This window comes from Misgurnus anguillicaudatus, chromosome 3, assembly GCF_027580225.2.
Source record: "Misgurnus anguillicaudatus chromosome 3, ASM2758022v2, whole genome shotgun sequence".
NCBI lineage: Eukaryota > Metazoa > Chordata > Actinopteri > Cypriniformes > Cobitidae > Misgurnus > Misgurnus anguillicaudatus.
Window position 1 is genome coordinate 35,824,702 of NC_073339.2, and position 18,901 is coordinate 35,843,602.

Here is an 18,901-nt window from a genome sequence, read left to right on the forward strand (position 1 = left end):
CAAAGACATTTAAACAGCAATAAAACCCTGATTTTACCCACAGTGAGACTTTAATTAGTGTACTATCCCTTTAAGAAACTCAAGTCCAGCAAGGTTTGGCATGCACAGTACGAAGCCAAGAGGTTTTTGAGGCACTTTGCGGTTTCTAGAGGCAGATTGAATGTTTACTTGGTGTGGGAGCAACCTTTCATTACCCCCACACTGTCATCAAGCATTACGTCTCATTCGCTTGAGTGTTGGTGATGCGCTGGCCCCGCAGTGGCTCGGCGTTGGCATCATTGTGACTTTTGCTCCCTTCGGGTCTGCTACTGCTTCCAATAAGTCATGGCATAGTTTAAAGACGAGTCTGTTTTAAAGGAGTGGGATTGGTTGCATAATCAATGTTGATGAATTTAAAGGGATATTACACCCAATAAATTCTGTCATTATTGATGTTTGACCTTTGGCATCAGAACACAAAAGGAGAAACTGGAACTGGAACGTTTCTCTTGCTCTCACAATGACAGTGGCGTTCATTGTTTCAAGGTTAAAAAAAGAATGCAAGAGTATCAGATCTATTTAAGATAAACTGGCTCGTGTCATGACAATATAACCAATGGGATTTGATGTTATCGATGTGTCTTAGCAAACTTGGGCCATATTTTTTACAGTGTCCTTTTATGCATTCTGAAAAAGGTCACATAGCTTTAGAACACCATTGTAAGTTAACAATAGGAAAACCATCATTTTTTTTTTTTTGGGGCGGGGTGTTTTGACAGCTACTCTTTGGGGGTTGTTCAGTTAGATCTTATAATCTGAATGGTTTGAGTGCAGAACATTGTGCTCTAGGAGTTTTCCAAATGCAGAGTACAAAGTGTACTGTAGGGTATGTTGTGTAGATTGGAGATTTGTGAATGGCAGACATCTCTCAGCTGGAATGAGAGCTTGTTTATAGGTGGAGTGGTTTTTATTCAGATCAATTTGTCTGGAGCGCAAGCTCATCAGCAGGCAGTTCTGAGAGGTACTTGGATGAAGCATGGATGACAGCCAGAGAATCGGTCTCGTGCTATGAGGGGGATGAATATTAAGGGTACAAATATTTGCTTTGAAAATTATTTTTTGATTAGGAATCTTTAATAAATGAGCCAATAAGTCATAAAATCGTAAACTCACTCAGGATTGAAGTGCCCATATTCTGACTGCTTTTTCGCAAGTTAAATAGGTGTATGAGTTCCATAAAGCATGTTTCAAAGTTGTTTGCTCGAAATAGCTTGTAGGAAAAGATTGTTACCCATCTCTAGTAGCCTCTGTTTCAGTGCATATCAGATTGTGCCGTTTTGAAGTGGTCATTACATATTTATGAGCTGCTGCTCCTTTGGCCATGCCCCATTACTAACGTCATGTGCCCGGCGGGGGATGTATACTGCTTGTGGGCCGCGTGCTAATTGCTAGAAGCTAGCGGGAGATCCGGACCATAAAGTGATAAGAGACTCGGGGGTACGTTAGCCTCGTCAGAAAAGCCGGGTCGGTAAGGCCCGGTCTCGGTTAGTTTGGCAAAACAGTTTTAGTTTGGCAAAGCACTATTACTTAGTTCTTGTAGAATTGTAAAATAAAGCCGTTAAATATATTTTTTAACTTTCGAAACCACGCTGCAAACTATCTAGCCTGCAAAAAATATCTATATAGCGTACTGTCTACAAACAATATTAACATCACTATACATTTAAAAGGTATAATTTACGGGATTAGCATCAATTCATGATCTCTGTTTTGAGATACAGATGCTCTAGCATCAAAAATGTAGTATTTTGTGACAGAAGATGACAACATGCAAAATATAACGTGACTTCTTACCTTTTGTGTTGATATAACGTTAACGATCGCGAATCAAATCCAGTCTGTTTCAGATGTGTGATCTTGAAAGTCCAATAAAATACATTCAATGACCATTTTTGTCCACAAATGCGTATAATCCGTGAAATATAGATATATAGTCTGTTGTTTACATCAGATTTCGCATGAACGTCTTATTGCCTACAATCTGAGGACTATTTGCGTCGTAACACACTGTATATGAGATCACATTTTAGGTTTAAATAAACACGTGTTAAAAGTAGGCGGGAGTATAATCCATAATATCCAAATAGTGCTGTTATTTCCGTGAGACATGATAACAGCATAGAGGATATCAGCGAAGTGACTGCTCTGTGCCCTCTAGCTACCTGATGGGTGGAGACCTGCGAGTGGGGTGGTGGGCGGGAAAATTCAAACGGAATGTGACGAAACGGCTAGTTACGTCACTTTGGAGCTGAGTTTGAACTCGTGCAATCTGAGACTCGAGGCAGAGGACATTCAGAAACCTGTATCTCACTCAAAACAGCATGGATGGATTTTTTTCCAAGTTTGTATGCGTGTGGAAGCATCAGAGACACAAAATAACACACCAAAACCCAGAAAAAGTGACTTTTTCATAATATGGGCACTTCCTATTCTGATATTCCAAATCCGATTCTAATATTTTGGTGCAATTTCTAATTATTTATAAAACGTGTCCTATAAAAGTTAATGGGTTCGATGGCAGAAGAAAACTGGGAATTTAAATTTGTAATTTTTTACAAATCAAAATAGGTCAATAATAGCATGTATTTTGTATGGCTGTCGACTTTTTTCATCAAATTGGGTCAAATGCCAATTATTTTGAAATCACATACTTCCTCAAAAAAAATTATAGTACTTAAAGGGACATTTTATCGGTAGAAAAATAAATCTTCGTTGAAAGTGGGTCATATTTGTATTCAAAATGTAACATACATTTAGAATTTTGTGCCTTTTTGACAGAGAAAAGACAGAACGTGACTTAAGGGCACATTTGTATGGAAAACTACAACTCCCACAATGCACCACAATGCATAACTATGCAAGCCACTCCCATTAATCTGAACACTGCTCAAATATGCTATTTTGTACATAAATGCCACGTTAGTATAATAAAGAAAATAGAAACACTCACTTTTAGTCAGACGTCCATTTATCCCTGCAGGCTTTGGCTGTCACTTTCAGTTTAGGATTCTAAAATATGTAACTTATTCAGGACGGCGCTGTCCATATATGGTACCAAGCTAAACATTACTTAACTTTGTCATGCGACTGGACACGCCCCATCTAGTCGGCAATGGTCACTGTCACTCGTGTCGCCGGAAGGCACCAAGCTTCTATTGAAATCAATGAGATTGTGTCGCTCTGCTACTGCTAGTCGCTGCTAAATGCAGCTTTAAACTAAATTACATAGGCTGCCATACTTATTGGAAAATAATTAAATGCCAATAGGTAGAGTCATAGACACCAATATCGGGCTCAAACATCCCCCAAAATGGCCAAGCACCCAGGGAAAAACACCAGATATATTTAATGAATTTTGATCAAAATTCAGGCTTTTGAAATCTGATTGGTGGATCCCACGATATCTACAATGCTTTGATGAATAAGCTCAATAAGGGGTGAGTCTAAAACCATGTGGAAACCGCGAATGCTCTTCCCTCCTACTTTCCAAAGCGCTTGGGCGCTCCTGTAGCGTCTGCCGTTGCTAAGCAACCTAAGCATTGCATGATGTTGTGCCGAGCACCCACCGTTGGAAAAATTAATTGTCACGTATAGGTAGTCATAGTAATTAAAGTTACACAATCAATGCAAGAAACTTTTATTGCTAGATTGATGCATCCAAGCTTTTTTCCAACTCTTTCCATCCATTACATTCACATTTGGTAGATGCTTTTATCCAAAGCAACACTGCATTTAATCTACATTTTAGTATGCGTGTTACCTGGGATTGAACCTAAAACGTTTGTGCTGGTAACACTATGCTCTACCAATTAAGTTATTCCCAAGATAAGCCAGTACATCCTCCAACAAATGCTGATGTTTACATAAACATAACACATAATCAGAATATTCGAAACGGCGGAAAACACACTAAGACAATCTTACTCCACTGTCTTTTCAGGCCAGTTGGATATGGCAGGGCAAACAGCCATTTCATGGTGTATGAAAAAGCACTGCCAGCACAAGTTAGAGAAAGAGTTTTCAGGCCTGTCAAAAGAATTCTCAAGCTTATAGACAGAGGACGGCAAAACTCCAGCAGCCGACGGCAACCCTTCAGCGTAACTGAATATAGTCTAACAAGCTCAGGAAAGAGTCTGCATGGAGGAAGACAGGGACTCGTAGACAGACGCAGTGGGTGCAGATTTCATCATCTACAGAACAAGCCAATCCTCAGGACCAACTGAGATATTTTCATCAGACAGCCACAGATCTAATCTAGAAAGTAATTAATTTCATTGACTTAACTTTCAACACAACTAGAACTAGGTTATTTGTAATCAAAAAGGTATGAAAGGAATGGTTCTTCTAAGAACCTATGACTGAACGGTTCTTTGAGAAACCAAATACGGTTCTTCTATGTAATCACAACCTTTATTTTTAACAGTGCAGTAATGCGCAACTTTTCATTTGAAGTTCTACATACTTCTGAAAAACGAATACTTGAATACTCAGGAACAGCGTCGTGGTGATAATAAAACGGTTTTAATAAAACACTTTTACAAAAATGTATATTTACAATTATATGAATATGACATGTGCTATTAGGTGATGCACATGGAGTTTGTTTTAAGGTCTTGACGCTCTTTACTTTCTTAGACTTGCACCTTAAAGGAAAACACCACCGTTTTTCAATATTTGACTATGTTCTTACCTCAACAAATGAATACATATCTATCTTTTTTCAATGCGTGCACTTTTAATCTTTCTACAGTGCATCTTTAATGTGTTAGCATTTAGCCTAGCCCCATTCATTCCTATGGCTCCAAAAAAAAGTTTTATTTCATGGCACCATACTTACTCTTGTAACTACTCATGTAACAGTCTTTAAATAGGGAAAACATGGAAGTGTTTGGTGGCTTCTAAATTCATCCCTGTTTGGATCCTAAGGAATGAATGGGGCTAGGCTAAATGCTAACACATTCACAAGGCGCTGTACAAAGATTAAAAGTGCACGCATCGAAAAAAGATATATAAAATATGAACGTATTGCCATTACATTGAATTTTCTAGTTGTTTATTTGCACCATTCATTGGCTCTCATAAATATACAGGCAATGAGAAAAGTTAACCATAAAAACTTCTTTAGCCAGAAGGTCCTGGTGGCAAAATGGAAGATTTGCATCAGTGTGATTAATTCACAGTTAATCAGCCTTTGCTTCTCTTGTTTGTTTTTTCTCTATTTTCCTCTGCAGGTCTCTTGTTCTGCTGTAATTAAAGCCCCCATTTGCTCTACAGATTCATTTTTATTGCTACACTCCCTCGGCATCAGCCGGCACAGAAAAAAAGGAAACGGCAGTCGCCGGATGAGATCTTGAAAAATCTTTGCCTCAAGTGCAACATTTATTTAATGCTTCAGTTCACAGTTCAATTCAGTTAATAAAGACTCCCCAGCAACGCTGCGTCCAAGCTCAAAGCCAAAATATTTGCGGAGATGCAATAAAAGTGACAACGTGGTTGGTAGGGAAGAACAGATGATTTACCTCTTGCTGGCCCTAAGAGGTGGTAAATACAAAGAGGCTGAGAGAGTTCATTTACGAAATGTGGGAAATTAAATGAAAATCGGGAAGTGAAGCAAGGATAATGCGGCCAAAGAAGCGATCATGTCGGGGTGACTTTGAAACAGCATACCGAATAAATCTGCAAATTAAATTAAATTCCACAAATAAAATTCAGGAGACTAACTTTTACGATCAATTAAAGGGACAGTTCACAGTAAACTAAGGAAATATGTATAAAAGTAGCCCTTATACTGACATACAGTGGGTAAAATAAGTGTTGAACACGTCACCATTTTGCTATTGATGCTATTGACATGAAATTTTCACCAGATGTTGGTAACAACCCATGCAATCCACACATGCATAGAAATCAAGCCATAGAAGTCCATAAATTAAGTTATGTTTAATTATGTAAAATGACACTGGCAAAAGTATTGGAACTCTAAAGAAAAAAAATGCAGAAAGGCATGGAAAGCCAAAAGAGTCAGTAATAAAGAAGCAATCATGCCCTATGTCAGTGCAGATAACAACAGCTGGTACAGTCCCAACTGAAGGCCTATAAAATTGTGTCTCAATACCAAGGTGTCATGCAAGAAACATCGCATGATGGGTAAATCCTAACTCAAAACACAGCCGGGAAACTCTACATTTTTTCAGAGAAAAAATAAATCTCCTAGAATGGCCCAGCCAATCACCTGACTTAAATCCAATTGAGAATCTACAGTATGGAAAGAACTAAAGACCAAAATTACATCTGAGCAATGCATGCAACTAGTTTCTCCATACATAAGCCAAACATTTTTATACATCCTTTAGTGCTCCATGCTAAGAAAGTCAAACAGATAAGAATGGGAAAATGATGTCAGATTTTTCATTTGTGGGTAAACTATGTGTTTAATTCCACAAAACAGAGTTCAGGCCAAACACAAGATCATAAGCCCCATGACTTTTAACTTTAAAGAGCACCTATTGCATTGCAAAAAACAACGTGCACCTATTACCGTGGGTTCACACCAGCCGCGTTTGAGGCATCAAAATCGCGTCTACCACGTCTAGTTTTCCGCTTGAACATTTTGAATGCATTCTTCATTATACTTCGCTCTAAACGCGCTGAAAAAGCAAGCATTTGACGTGCGTCAGAGGCGAAATCCGCTTCTTGTGGGAGGGGCAAGTGCTATGCGGATGTCTGTTTGCAAGATGGCTAATGTTGATCGTGCATTCATCGAGAGAGTTACCGGTTTGTATTTGGTTCGCGGGTCGATAAACATCACATGACTCAAAATTGAAATGTGTATTTACAACTTACCAGGTTGCACAATGTCCTCACTGACACACCAAGCGAGGTCCTTTTTATTCCTGTCTCTATAGAAGTAAGAACTTGTGTCATATAGCTCTGGGTGACTGCTCACGGACAATATCAAGCATTCCTCCTATGTGGAATGAGTAACTCCGGGCAGGGCTGCCGCCACAGCAGCAAGCAGGCTCCTGATTGATTAATGCGGTGCGAAAACCCGCCAAAGTTCAAATTTTTCAACTTGAGCGTCAGCCGCAAATTCGCGTAAAACGCAAAATGCACAAAAGCACCATTCGCGCGTACCGCGCCAGATGCTCAATTCGTGCGAACTAGAAATCGCGTCTACCGCGCTGCGCCAAATGCCTAATTCGCACGCGAGACCTCCAGACACGCGTCAACGCGTCTTCACATTGACTTAACATTGAAATCACTCGCGCTTGACGCCTCTACCACGCAGCATTACATTGCTAAAAACAACGTTATTTTGTGTATTTGGTGTAATACAATGTGTTTGCTTGTATTGTTGGGGAAAGTGCCCCATTTTGAGATCGACCTACCGTCAGCCTGTGAGATCGTCGATACATGATACTATTGTGGGGTGGGGCAGTAGTTTACTCATTTATTTATTTGTCCAATCAAGTCACTTGATTGGTGGACAAAAAAGAAGCAAGGGCAACACTGCGTAAAAATGTCCTGCACGCCAGTGAGTGGGAACAACAAACTTGCTGGTTTTAACCCTCTGCGTGCTAAACAACCTCTCTAGTGCAAGAAAATGTCAGAGCCGTCCAAGACACACGCATTGAGTCCAGGTGCTATTAGCGATATGTCTGACGATCGTCAATACACGATACTATCGTCAATTGACACAATCCCACATTATTTTCCACATACCATACATTATTGTTGCTCCTCTATGAACTGCCTCTCTGAAACGCGTTGATTTCGTACAAAGCCCACCGTTTTAAAAGGCGCAGTGTCCTCTGATTGGCCAGCTAACCAGTTAGTGACATTATGATTGGCCTGAATACCTCTGACGACAGCTGGAAATGTGACGCTCCTTACCATGTTTGGAAAATACCAATGCAATACTGTCAGGAGTTAATATCGTCTTTACTACATTATTATACGAGCCGAATCTGATCTAGAAAATCCAGATGACCAAGCTGATCATTTCGTAAATCAACTTTGCCAGCAAATTAGGAAGGTATGGAATACGAAAACATTAAAAACATATCTGGATGTGTTATCATAGAAACTACAAAAAACAAGCGTTACTCTGCACTGCTCAAAACTTGAGTTTGAATCATGGTTTTGTCAGTAACAAATTATTTTAATATGAAACATAGGCTACTTACAGGCTGTGAGTCAGAAATGGGCAGCATTATGATAATGACTGTCGTGTTCACGTCAACAGGCTGAGGAAGTAAACTGTTGCCTACAATCCTTGTGTTTGTTGTAGTACAAGAAAAGAGATTTAAGTTGGAAACAATAACTTGGGATTTGTAACTTTTGCATAGTATTACCATGTACTAACACACTTACACACCAAAGGAAATGTAAAATTGTGATTTGGATAATATGTGCTCTTTAAAATGGACAACTATACGTATAGCAAAATATAGCAAATATACTTTTAAAGTTCCCTTTTAAAAGACTTTTTGATAGCTGTTGTTAATTAATCAAATGGGAATAATGCAACTACACTGAAGTAATAATTTGCTACGTCTTTATTTTACCAAAACACATTTCTAGGTGGAGATGTCCATAGCTACTCTATTTGGATAAATGATATCCATAAATTTCTTTGCTTTCTAGTTTCTATTTGCAATTGAAATGTCATCCATTTCATGCTGTGACTTCATGGTTCTTGGACACATACTGGCGCAGGCACAATTTCAAGAGGAACATTTATCTTGTGACAAATACCCACAATCCTTTTTACCTGGACTGGAGTTACTTTTTTAGGAAATTATTAGAATGGCCATGCAGCCAGGAGCAAAAAAAGGAGAAGAAATTAATAGCTTCATAACACAACATAAAAGCCAGAGAAAATGTTGAAAACTGTTCAGCTTTTTTGGCCTAGAGTATGTTCATCCAGCGTATAAACACAGCGAGGTGTTTATGTGTGTGTGTGTGTGTGTGTGTGTGATCTGTCCTAAGGTGTGAACAGCAACTATAAGTGTAGCTTTACCTCACATTGCCTCGCCATTTCGTCAGTAAGCAGCCAGGCGCTTTCATTATCAAAACAACCTTCAGCTCTCTAAATGGCTTTTGCTCTGGGCTACAGGATGAAGCCAACAAAAATGTGGAAATGGCACTTTCAGAGTCTGACTAGAGAAATATAATTTCATGCAAATGTAGCGTTTAGTTTAGAAAATCAGGGTAATGTTTTTTCCCCCGACCACTGTCTCTCGCACAACCTATTTCCACTTTTTTTTTAATTTCACACTTCGATGCACAACCATAAATGATGACCAAAAATCTATCCCAGCAACATTCTATAGTTTTGTGTATGGCTGAGGCCTTTTAGCGAAAAATTATATTTTAGTCAGTGATAATAACTAATTGGACATATGCTTTGGCAGAGTTGCTTTAAATATTAGACTACAGATTATATTATATTCATTCTCTTTGACAGATCTCAGAACTTATTATTCCAAACATTCACAAAAGAGGATAATTTATTTAAATTAATACAGAATGTACTTTAAGTGTATCACAAAATACTCAAAGAATTAAACATAATTATTTGATTTGATACATTATTGATATCATATTACTGATTATTTCAAAGGCTTACTATGTTGGAAAAGGAAAATGTTGGGATTTAATGAGTTAAATTCTAATAAATTAAAATAATTACCACAAATCAGCTTTAAGTGTCTTCAGCAAAAAAAAAATGTTTAAAGTTAGTTAAAAAGTAAAACTAACCAGTTTAGTACTTGTTTAGTAAAAATATATGGTGATGAAAATTTGTATCTTTAAATTGCACCTATGGTCCCATTCAAGATTTCATTTGGTGTCTAAGTGTGTATTAGTACATGTTAATGATATGTAAAAGGTACATACCACAAAGTAAACGATGACGCAAGTTATTATCTCTAACATAAATCTCGTTTCTTGGACTACAACAAACAAGGACAGTGTGAACTGACGAGAAGAGAATAGGCTTGTTCGACTTCATGCGGCACCACAAGAACCGGCAGCCGGATGACGTCCGAGTTTCGAGAGAGCGATTTAAAAGCAAACTCCTCCATATGATTTTGCGGGTCACTCTCGCAGAAGTTTGACGTCACCCGGCTGTCGATTGTTGCGGCGCCGCATGAAGTCTATTGACGTGTTTTCATTAATAGGCTTCACACTCGTGCGTGCAGGGAACCCACGACAAAACCGTGTTTTTTACCGCTCATTTAAACGACGCGTTGATCGTTTTTGTCATCATGTGCTCAGACGCAGCTCCGCGTCTCACTCAGAACCTCAAGAACGCGCATTCGCGCAGGATCATGACATTACGTTGTATAGATGAGAGATAGAGCGAGAGAGGCAAGAATCATGCCCACGTCGAAAAAACTTAATAGAAGTCTAGAAACAAAGTATTAAAGTATGTATAGCCATGTCACTCATCTCATTACACTAGTTAACTGGATACAACTTATTGTATAGTATAAATAATAAAATAAAATAAAATTATGTATTTTGATTATACAAGTTAATTACGACCTAACTATAGGTATTTTTTAACTAACTGCTGACCAGCTTAGGGAATCTCTATGGCTATTTTATAAGACATATTGCTGAATCAGTATGTTGTTTTTCTTGTTAATTGAGTCTTTTTGGGTAGCCTATCTTATGCATAGAATTAGTCAAGGAGGTTGAGTCTTATAACTTCCTTCAAAGTTTGATCAATTGTGCATAATGACATGTGCACCAAATGCATATAGGGTGTCAGACTCATAGATTTGCATAATTTAAAGTTCAGGTTTTAAAGTTTGGGTCAACATGTGGCACAGCTTTAAAACTGAAACTTAAAATCATATCAGAGGTACAAAATGTCATTGAAACACACCAGTGGCTTTGCTGTCATCAGGATTAAACATGTTACCCCTTGAACCCTCCCTCCAAACAGAGCCTCCCCACAAAACAAATCCCAATTTAACCCCTGTACATATACTATATATATTCTCATTATTTTTTAACACATCTAAACACGCTGGCACAGAGTTAGACTCTTTTGACTCCACACAGAAACAGCAACACATGCGGCATGACATAAGGAACATCCTGGATCTGTTTTTTCGCTCTTCTTTATTCTTTTTTATGTATTATAGGAGTATCGGATCGGGACTCTGTATCGGCAGATACTCAAAATCAAATGACTCGAACTCGAGGGCAAAAAAACCTGATCGGGACATCCCTAAAGTTAGTTAACTCCTGTTAGCATTGCATTATGAGCGAATCTTTCAAACATTGTAAGGAGCGTCACATTTCCGGATGACGTCAGAGGTACTCAGGCCAATCACAACGTATAGATTAGCTGGCCAATCAGGGACACAGGACTTTTCAAATCGATGAGTTTCGTACAAAATTTGAGCCTTTCAGGAAGAGAGTGAAATATGGAGCTACAAAAATGTACAGTATGTGGAAAATAATGTTTTTTTGAACCATAAACCATGCAAACACATTGTATTATACCCAAAATAATGTTTTTTTAGCAATGAAATGGGTGCCCTTTAAGCATGTTTTGTTATTAATAAACATTTTGTGGAAAACATCTCTTGCTTCATATTGTGTATTTTTGATGTATTGTACTTCTTATATGAAACTTCATAATGTACTTTTCCACAGTAGCTGTTGGTCAAAATGGTGGGTCTTTTGATTGGAAAAAAAGCCATTTCTGACCAAGTTCATAAATCGAGAGTAATAGACAATTAATAAGTTGGAAAAGACCAAAAAATATAGTGATACAGTTCTTTAAGCTATATATCGCAGTTGACATTGCAATCTCACACTAATAAAAGTGTTCCCTTCAGGTCCAGTTTGAGGGGGAGGACGGCAGATGAAGAAGTACTACTCTGACCAAACTCTTAGTGTTGTGAACTACAGATGTCCTGAGCCTAAAGATTCATGGCGTTGTTAGCAGCATGTTTACGGCTATGGATCAATGTTCAGGCTTGAATATTTCATAAAGGCTGTCTTCGGGCTACATTCTCTGAATAAGAGGATTCCGAACCGGAGTCATAAAACAATAAAACAGATTAAAAGAATCAACAATCCCCCGCTCACCCCTTACCATCACATCCTCCAAATAAATGAACCATTTTTACCACCCCATCCTGTACAACAAATGAGACAAGCGATGAGCCTTTTTAACAATTTATACTACATTAGCCTCTCCAGCTCCAGTTTAATTGTCGTTTGGAGATGTTTTTCTGCTTGTTTGTTTTCTGCATTTTTGATTTCAGTCTTTGTGTTTGTTTGTTCAGAAGAGCGTGTGAGTTTTAATGCACGGGGGAGAGGCACTTTTAGGGGTTGTTGGTCAAAATGGCGGCTCTTCTGATTATAGAAAATGTAAACAAACATCTCCATGCTATTTATAGAAGCTTATTTTAGATTTTTTGGGACCAATCATTTATTTTTTTTTTTTTTTTTTTTTTTACTTAGGCGACTAAATGAAAAGTTTGCTTTTAGTCTTTGTGTTTGTTTGTTCAGAAGAGCGTGTGAGTTTTAATGCATGGGGGAGATGTTGTTGGTCAAAATGGCGGCTCTTCTGATTATAGAAAATGTAAACAAACATCTCCATGCTATTTATAGAAGCTTATTTTAGATTTTTGGGACCAATCATATATTTATTTATTTATTTTTTTATTTTTTTATTTTTTTTTAACTTAGGCGACAAAATGAAAAGTTTGCATACAATTGATGCTATGGATTGTTGTCTGCTGTTGCAATGTCATATGATCAACGACTGTTTTTATGTTTTTCTATACTGTAGTTGTTCATGTACTGTAAAAAAATTAAAAGTTGGATCAACTTTCACTTCTTTCAACTTTAAATTTCACTTCCTTTGCTTTCCTGCATCTTTCGCATATTTGACCCATTTCCAACAGTGTATTACATTGGGATCAATCTTTTCACACTAAGACTTGTATTAAAAAGTATTAAATCATGGATCTCCAACCTTTTAATGAGCAAGGGCAACCACAATCTGGAGGGCTACTATTTTAATATAGTTATTTTAACTTTTTTTGTTTTACTTGTTGATTTTGTTCATCATTAATTCTTCATTAATTTAATGATTAATTGTTTAAAATGTTAACATACAAAAAAGAAGCCAAGATTGATTTTTTTAAATATGGTATAACGTTATTTTATGAATGTGCTTTGGTGGGCGACTCACAGAATACACGTGAGCACCATGTTGGAGACCACTGTATTAAATTACTACAAATAATGCAAAATTTAAAGGTGCTCAAAAAGGCAACAAGATATGCTAACAGCCAGGGGTATGTAATTATTTGAACATGATGATCAGAGTAAATTATTATGATTTATTTATTTTCTGAAACATGTTTATACTCTTTGTAGCTTCTAAAAGACATTATTAAATGACTATATAGATCAGGGGTGGGGAACCCTGGTCCTGGAGGGCCACTGTCCTGCAGGGTTTAGTTCCGACCCTAATTAAAAACACACCTGACAAAATCTAATTAAAGTCTTCAGGATTACTTGAAAATGAAATCCATGTGTGTTTGGTTAGGTTGGAACTAAACTGTGCAGGACAATGGCCCTCCAGGACCCAGGGTTCCCCACTCCTGATATAGATCATGGGTATCCAATCCTGTTCCTGGAGGGCACCTGTCCTGCAGATTTCAGCTTTAACCAATAAACACACCTTAACCTGCTAATCAAGTTGTTAAGACCTACCTAAAAATTAGAGGCAGGTGTGTTGTAGTAGGGTTGGAACAAAAATATGCAGGACAGGTGCCCTCCAGGAACCATGTGGGAAACCCATGATATAGATATTTAAACACATATCAGAAAGCACCATCTATCCGGTGTTACAAACAACAGATGTTAATTACATATTAATTATTAGTAATGCATTATTTGTTTTTAAACATTCTCACTTTAAAGCACATTTTCACAAGTGTCATTTTTTTGTACAATTCTGTAGTTTATAACAAATTCTGGGTTTTGCCCAATACTGTATATTTGCAAAAGTAGTTGTTTGTTTACATGTTCTATTAATCATGGATTCAGTAATAAATGACTTGACTTTTCTAACTAATCAGGATGCTACCAGTCATGGCAATTAATTTTTTGAAAGGCATGATGTATGGATGTACAAATGTAGAAATACAAATATAAAAAGTTCTGAAGTCACATCCTTATGCCTAAATGAAATTGGATTCAGAGCTCAAACATTGTTGATAACTGTAGCAAGTTCTCTGCAGGTAAAAAAAGATCACCCAGAGCCGCAGTATGTTTTTTACATGCCTATAATTTTTCTATACATTTTACTGCGGTAGACTTGCTAGCTCTGCATCTCTTCTTAACCCTGCGGCTATGAGCTCTAGAGGTTAAAAAGATTCAGTGCACATACTGTACACACAAACCACAACCCCCACGCAACCTGGAGCCAGTGGCGCCCCCAAGGGGGGGCCAGGGGGGCCGCGGCCCCCCCATAAAAGTCACTGGCCCCCCCAGTGGCCCCCCCAAACAGAATGAGATTTAAAAAATTTTTTTTTTTTTTAGATTTTTAGATTGAAATAATAGTAGTAATATGTATTCATTAAAATGTACACTAAAAGCACTATGTAAAAAAATAAAATACATTTGTATAATGTGATAATATACAACCTTAACCCCTCCCCTCTCCTTTACCCGCGATTACGCGCAGCCGCACTACCATCCATGTGACGTACACGTGACGTCCTGTTCGCTCCTGTTCAGCCATTGCATGCATTACAGAAGAAACTCACAAACTAGTAAGTAAAACTCAGTTAATTCTACGTTATATAAAGCATATTGTTTCAACTTAGATAATCACTGTCAGGATTTAAATTGGGCTGGGGCCATCCGGGGCTAAACCCCGGCACCAGAGACGTCATGCCCATTCAAACTGACCCTCGTTTTTTGAGCCAACTGGATTTTGCATGCAACCTCAAAATCAAAGAAGCATCCATTAATCTGTTGCTTGTCTTTTAATCTGTTTAATATGCGCAATATTATCAATTCTGTGCTGCATCCTTGTCACTTTCACTTGTCATTTTCGCCGCTTTGATCCTGTTAAATTTCTTTATTCTGGCGTCATCAGCGTCGGAGCGCGCTCACAAGCTTTGCTGTTGCATTTGGCTATCTGAGAAATTAAAACGTCTAAGAAACGCCCACAACATTTCCAAACCCCAGGACGGTAATGTGCAGTTAACCTCCTCTGTGTAGAAAATGTATAGTTTAAAATGTGCCCGTCTGGACGTTATATTAGTAGAGATTTCTAGATTTATCTTCTTGGCACAACGCCAAAGTTCGCCAGAGTTCACGGGGGCGCAGAATCACACATGCTCACGGGTAACATTTAATGCAAATGTCCGTTACTCTAATAATTTTATCTAAACATATTGTTTTAAATCGTTATTGAACATTACAATCAATCACGTGGCTATAGCTTATGTCATTTTCGTTGTTTATGTACTTTATGGATTTAAAATAACATTAATTGTTTTGCAAAATGCATTAATGACACAATTAGAAGTCATTAAACAAAACGTAAATAAACAAAACATGCTGTTTCAATATGTCATTAATCCGATTGAATAGTATTTGATATAAAAGTTAGTCAGCACTTTTGTTTTGGAGGTTTTTGCATGAAGGCTGGGGCGCTCAGCTTGTTAGAAATGTAAGTGCCATAGAAAAGACTGAAGAATCTATAATATTTCGTTTGATGTCTGTGTATGCACACATTTCTGTGAGCTGTGCACACTGTGCCCCCTTAAAAAGCCCGGCACATAGGCTGAAGGTCTCGCTCTACTCTTGCCAGTGTACCCGCTGCACTTGTGCATGTGCACTCGCTGCCTGCGGTGCCTCGAAGGGAATAATGTGTTTCCATTCATTATGGGGCATACTCACCAAACGCAAGTTCAACGATTTGCGCGAGTAGATTACATACAAAGTCAATGCAAAGACGCAATCAGACAGACGCGTCTTCGCAAGGGGCGATGCGAAATGCCAATGACGCGAATTTGGCTGAGCCATTGCCGAAAACACGCGCTTTTCCCTTCAAACGCGTCTTTGTGTGTATGTGTATGTGTATGTGTGTGTGTGTGTGTGAGAGAGAGAGAGACAGAGAGAGAGAGAGAGACAGAGAGAGAGAGAGAGAGACAGAGAGAGAGGTAAGATTGGTGCCCACGTCGAGAAAACTTTATAGAAGACTAGAAACGTGTTAAGGACTAAAGTATGTCACTCATTTAATTACAGTATGTTAACTGGATAACACTGGATATAACTCATTGTATAGTTTAATAAAATAATGTATTTTAAATACACAAATCAAACGATGATCGGTCGATACTCATCTTTGATAGATTAATACTATTCCACCATCTGATCTTTAAATTATTTGCAATTTTTATTTGTTTCTAGTAAATCATATACTAGTAATAAATAAGAATCACTATACAAGTAGCATTAAAAGCAAAGGGAAAACTGTTGACCATTAGATTCAGGCATAATAATTTTTTTAATTGTGCCACCCTAAGATTTGTACTGGCCCATTTGTGCCCCCCCATGAAAACAATCCTGGGGCGCCACTGCCTGGAGCAGCTGGCCCAAAGTACAGTCCATAAAAGTCTTGTACAGTCCAGGTGTGGTCTAAAACTGAACTAGTTTATTCTGAAACTGCGTAGTGAAACAGCAGATGGCCTGTGTCCTTTCAAAACACAGAGAGAGTAAATACACTAAAGGTACCATGTTGTTTATTTTAGACAGCAGTTATTTATAGGAAGGGAACGTAGTGTAATTTGGCTTTGTAAGTGTGTCACATCCCATGCAAGATGTTGCAGACAACAAGTAGGGTAGTAAGTTGTAGAGCCATTTTAGGCTGCGTCATTCCGATCCCAGTCATAGTCGTGAGGTCAGCTTGATGCAAATTTCTTCAGTCAACGAGAGTACTATTTACAAAAGCACTACACTGTAAAAACCTTGCAAGTTTAGAGTAGGGCGAGAACCGGGGCGAAAGTAAGCGGGACAAAAGTAGCGAAGCAATTTTCTACATTTGCATTTCAAACTATGACAGCATCTTTAGCACGCAACACTTGGCAGAGCTAACAAATATCGCATTATTTTCCAACCGATTTGCGTGTGTAGGTCCAGAAATTTAAACCATGATAAGCTGAAAGGGGCAAAAGTAACAATGCCCTACTTATGTTTAAAGGTGACATAGAATGATTGAACGGAGTATTTATCCTTGTTCTGTGATGTGACATGTAGACAATTTTTTTTTGTTTTGGTCTGTAATGCCTTTGAAGCTTCCTAAAAACCTCTCTCAGATAGCTCTATTAGGGTGGGGGATTTTAAACAAGTGGTTTTGCACCTATTTGGCTCCCCCTACTGGCTTAACTTGCAATCTCATTACTGATTGGCTGACTTTGCTGCCAATTAAAAAAATGTAGCCAATTATTTTAAAGTGGAGGGGCAGTTAGATGCCTGTGATGTCATAAGCATCAGTTTTTCAGATTGGGCTGTTTTCTGGCTGACATTTCTAAAAATGGAATTTCTATGAGACTGAGATGTTTAGCACTTTTTGTATGTTTGTGAATGTGGGTAGACTACTATTATTCAACAAAGACAAGGTAAAAATGGTTTTTCATTCTCTGTCCCCTTTAAAGTTAAATTATACAGTTGTTTTACATTTGTTCAAAATTCTACCTGGTATTGATAGACAACACTTCTGAGTTATTGACCACAGCAAAAATATATATCTGTCTAAAACTCTTTTAAATTTACGCTTTCTGAAAAATTTTACTTTCACCTACTTAAAACTTTTATGAAAACCAATTACCTAAAAAAAAGGAAATAAGTAAACCAACACAAAATTTAATAATTAGTAAATAAAAAGTAAATAATATTTATAAATTGCAATTAATCCAAATTGTATTTAATATTTATGTACACTACTATCAGTCCCTCCAAAAAAACGTGATTATGTGATCGCATGATTCAACGCATAATCAGCCAAAGTTCGCATATATTTATGTGGGGGCCGTATGTTTTCAAATACGCCACACTTTTGCAGGATTAGTTGCAGATTTTCGTGTGAAAAATATGCAGGGCTTGCATAATTTCATAATCCCCGCATTTTATCTTAGCAGAAAGTTGAAAAATGTTGCATTTACTTCACACAAGCGCAGCCATGTCCCCTGTTGCCATGGGAACTTTATGAAGTGACGTGATTATGTGACGAGAACATCATTGAAAAGCTGCAAAAGCTGCAAACGGTTTTTGCAAGTTCCCGCAGTTTTTGCAAGTTCCTGTAATTTTTGCAATTTCCCACAATTTCATAACATAAAATTGCATAAATATCCCGCATATTCCATCGTATTGTTTAAGAACACGTGCCACAAGATCAAACATTTTTGCCCGCAACAATCACAAAAAAACTTTGCGTTTTTCTGGAAGGACTGTACTATACCTGTACTATACACTATAGTGTTTACCATTTATTTTTTTGTTCACAAGTCACAAAAACAGAGAATGTGACTCATGTGTAAGTGTGAAGAAACTGAGCTTAGTACTGGCATTGACTTCACACAGTTATTTTTTAAATGATAAAGCAACACATAGTCGACCTACAGCCTAAGAACAGACGCTACACTTCTGAACAATTGTACCCACAATCTCCTAAATCTTCTAAATCTCCAACATAAATGAATGTATAACACTATTAAGTCTTTCTCTTTACTGAAAACCACAATATCACTTAATTTTAAAAAATGCTCTCATAAAGTCAGGCTCATGCAAAGCATGCTGGAAACTG

The 18,901-nt window shown here is 37.8% G+C and overlaps 1 protein-coding gene across 2 annotated transcripts in view; it reads right to left on the bottom strand.

Moving 5' to 3' along the window:
- Window positions 1-18,901, bottom strand: part of tusc3 (tumor suppressor candidate 3) — a 112,764-nt gene that overhangs the window by 38,347 nt on the left and 55,516 nt on the right. Inside the window, exon 7 of one of the 2 annotated variants that reach the window (XM_073865790.1) lies at window positions 16,324-16,374. The exons of the other annotated variant lie outside the window; for it this stretch is intronic. Coding sequence (XP_073721891.1) covers window positions 16,339-16,374 — 36 coding nt within the window. The 3' untranslated portion in view covers window positions 16,324-16,338. Of the gene's footprint in view, window positions 1-16,323; window positions 16,375-18,901 lie in introns of those variants that run through there. 2 annotated transcript variants of the gene reach the window in all.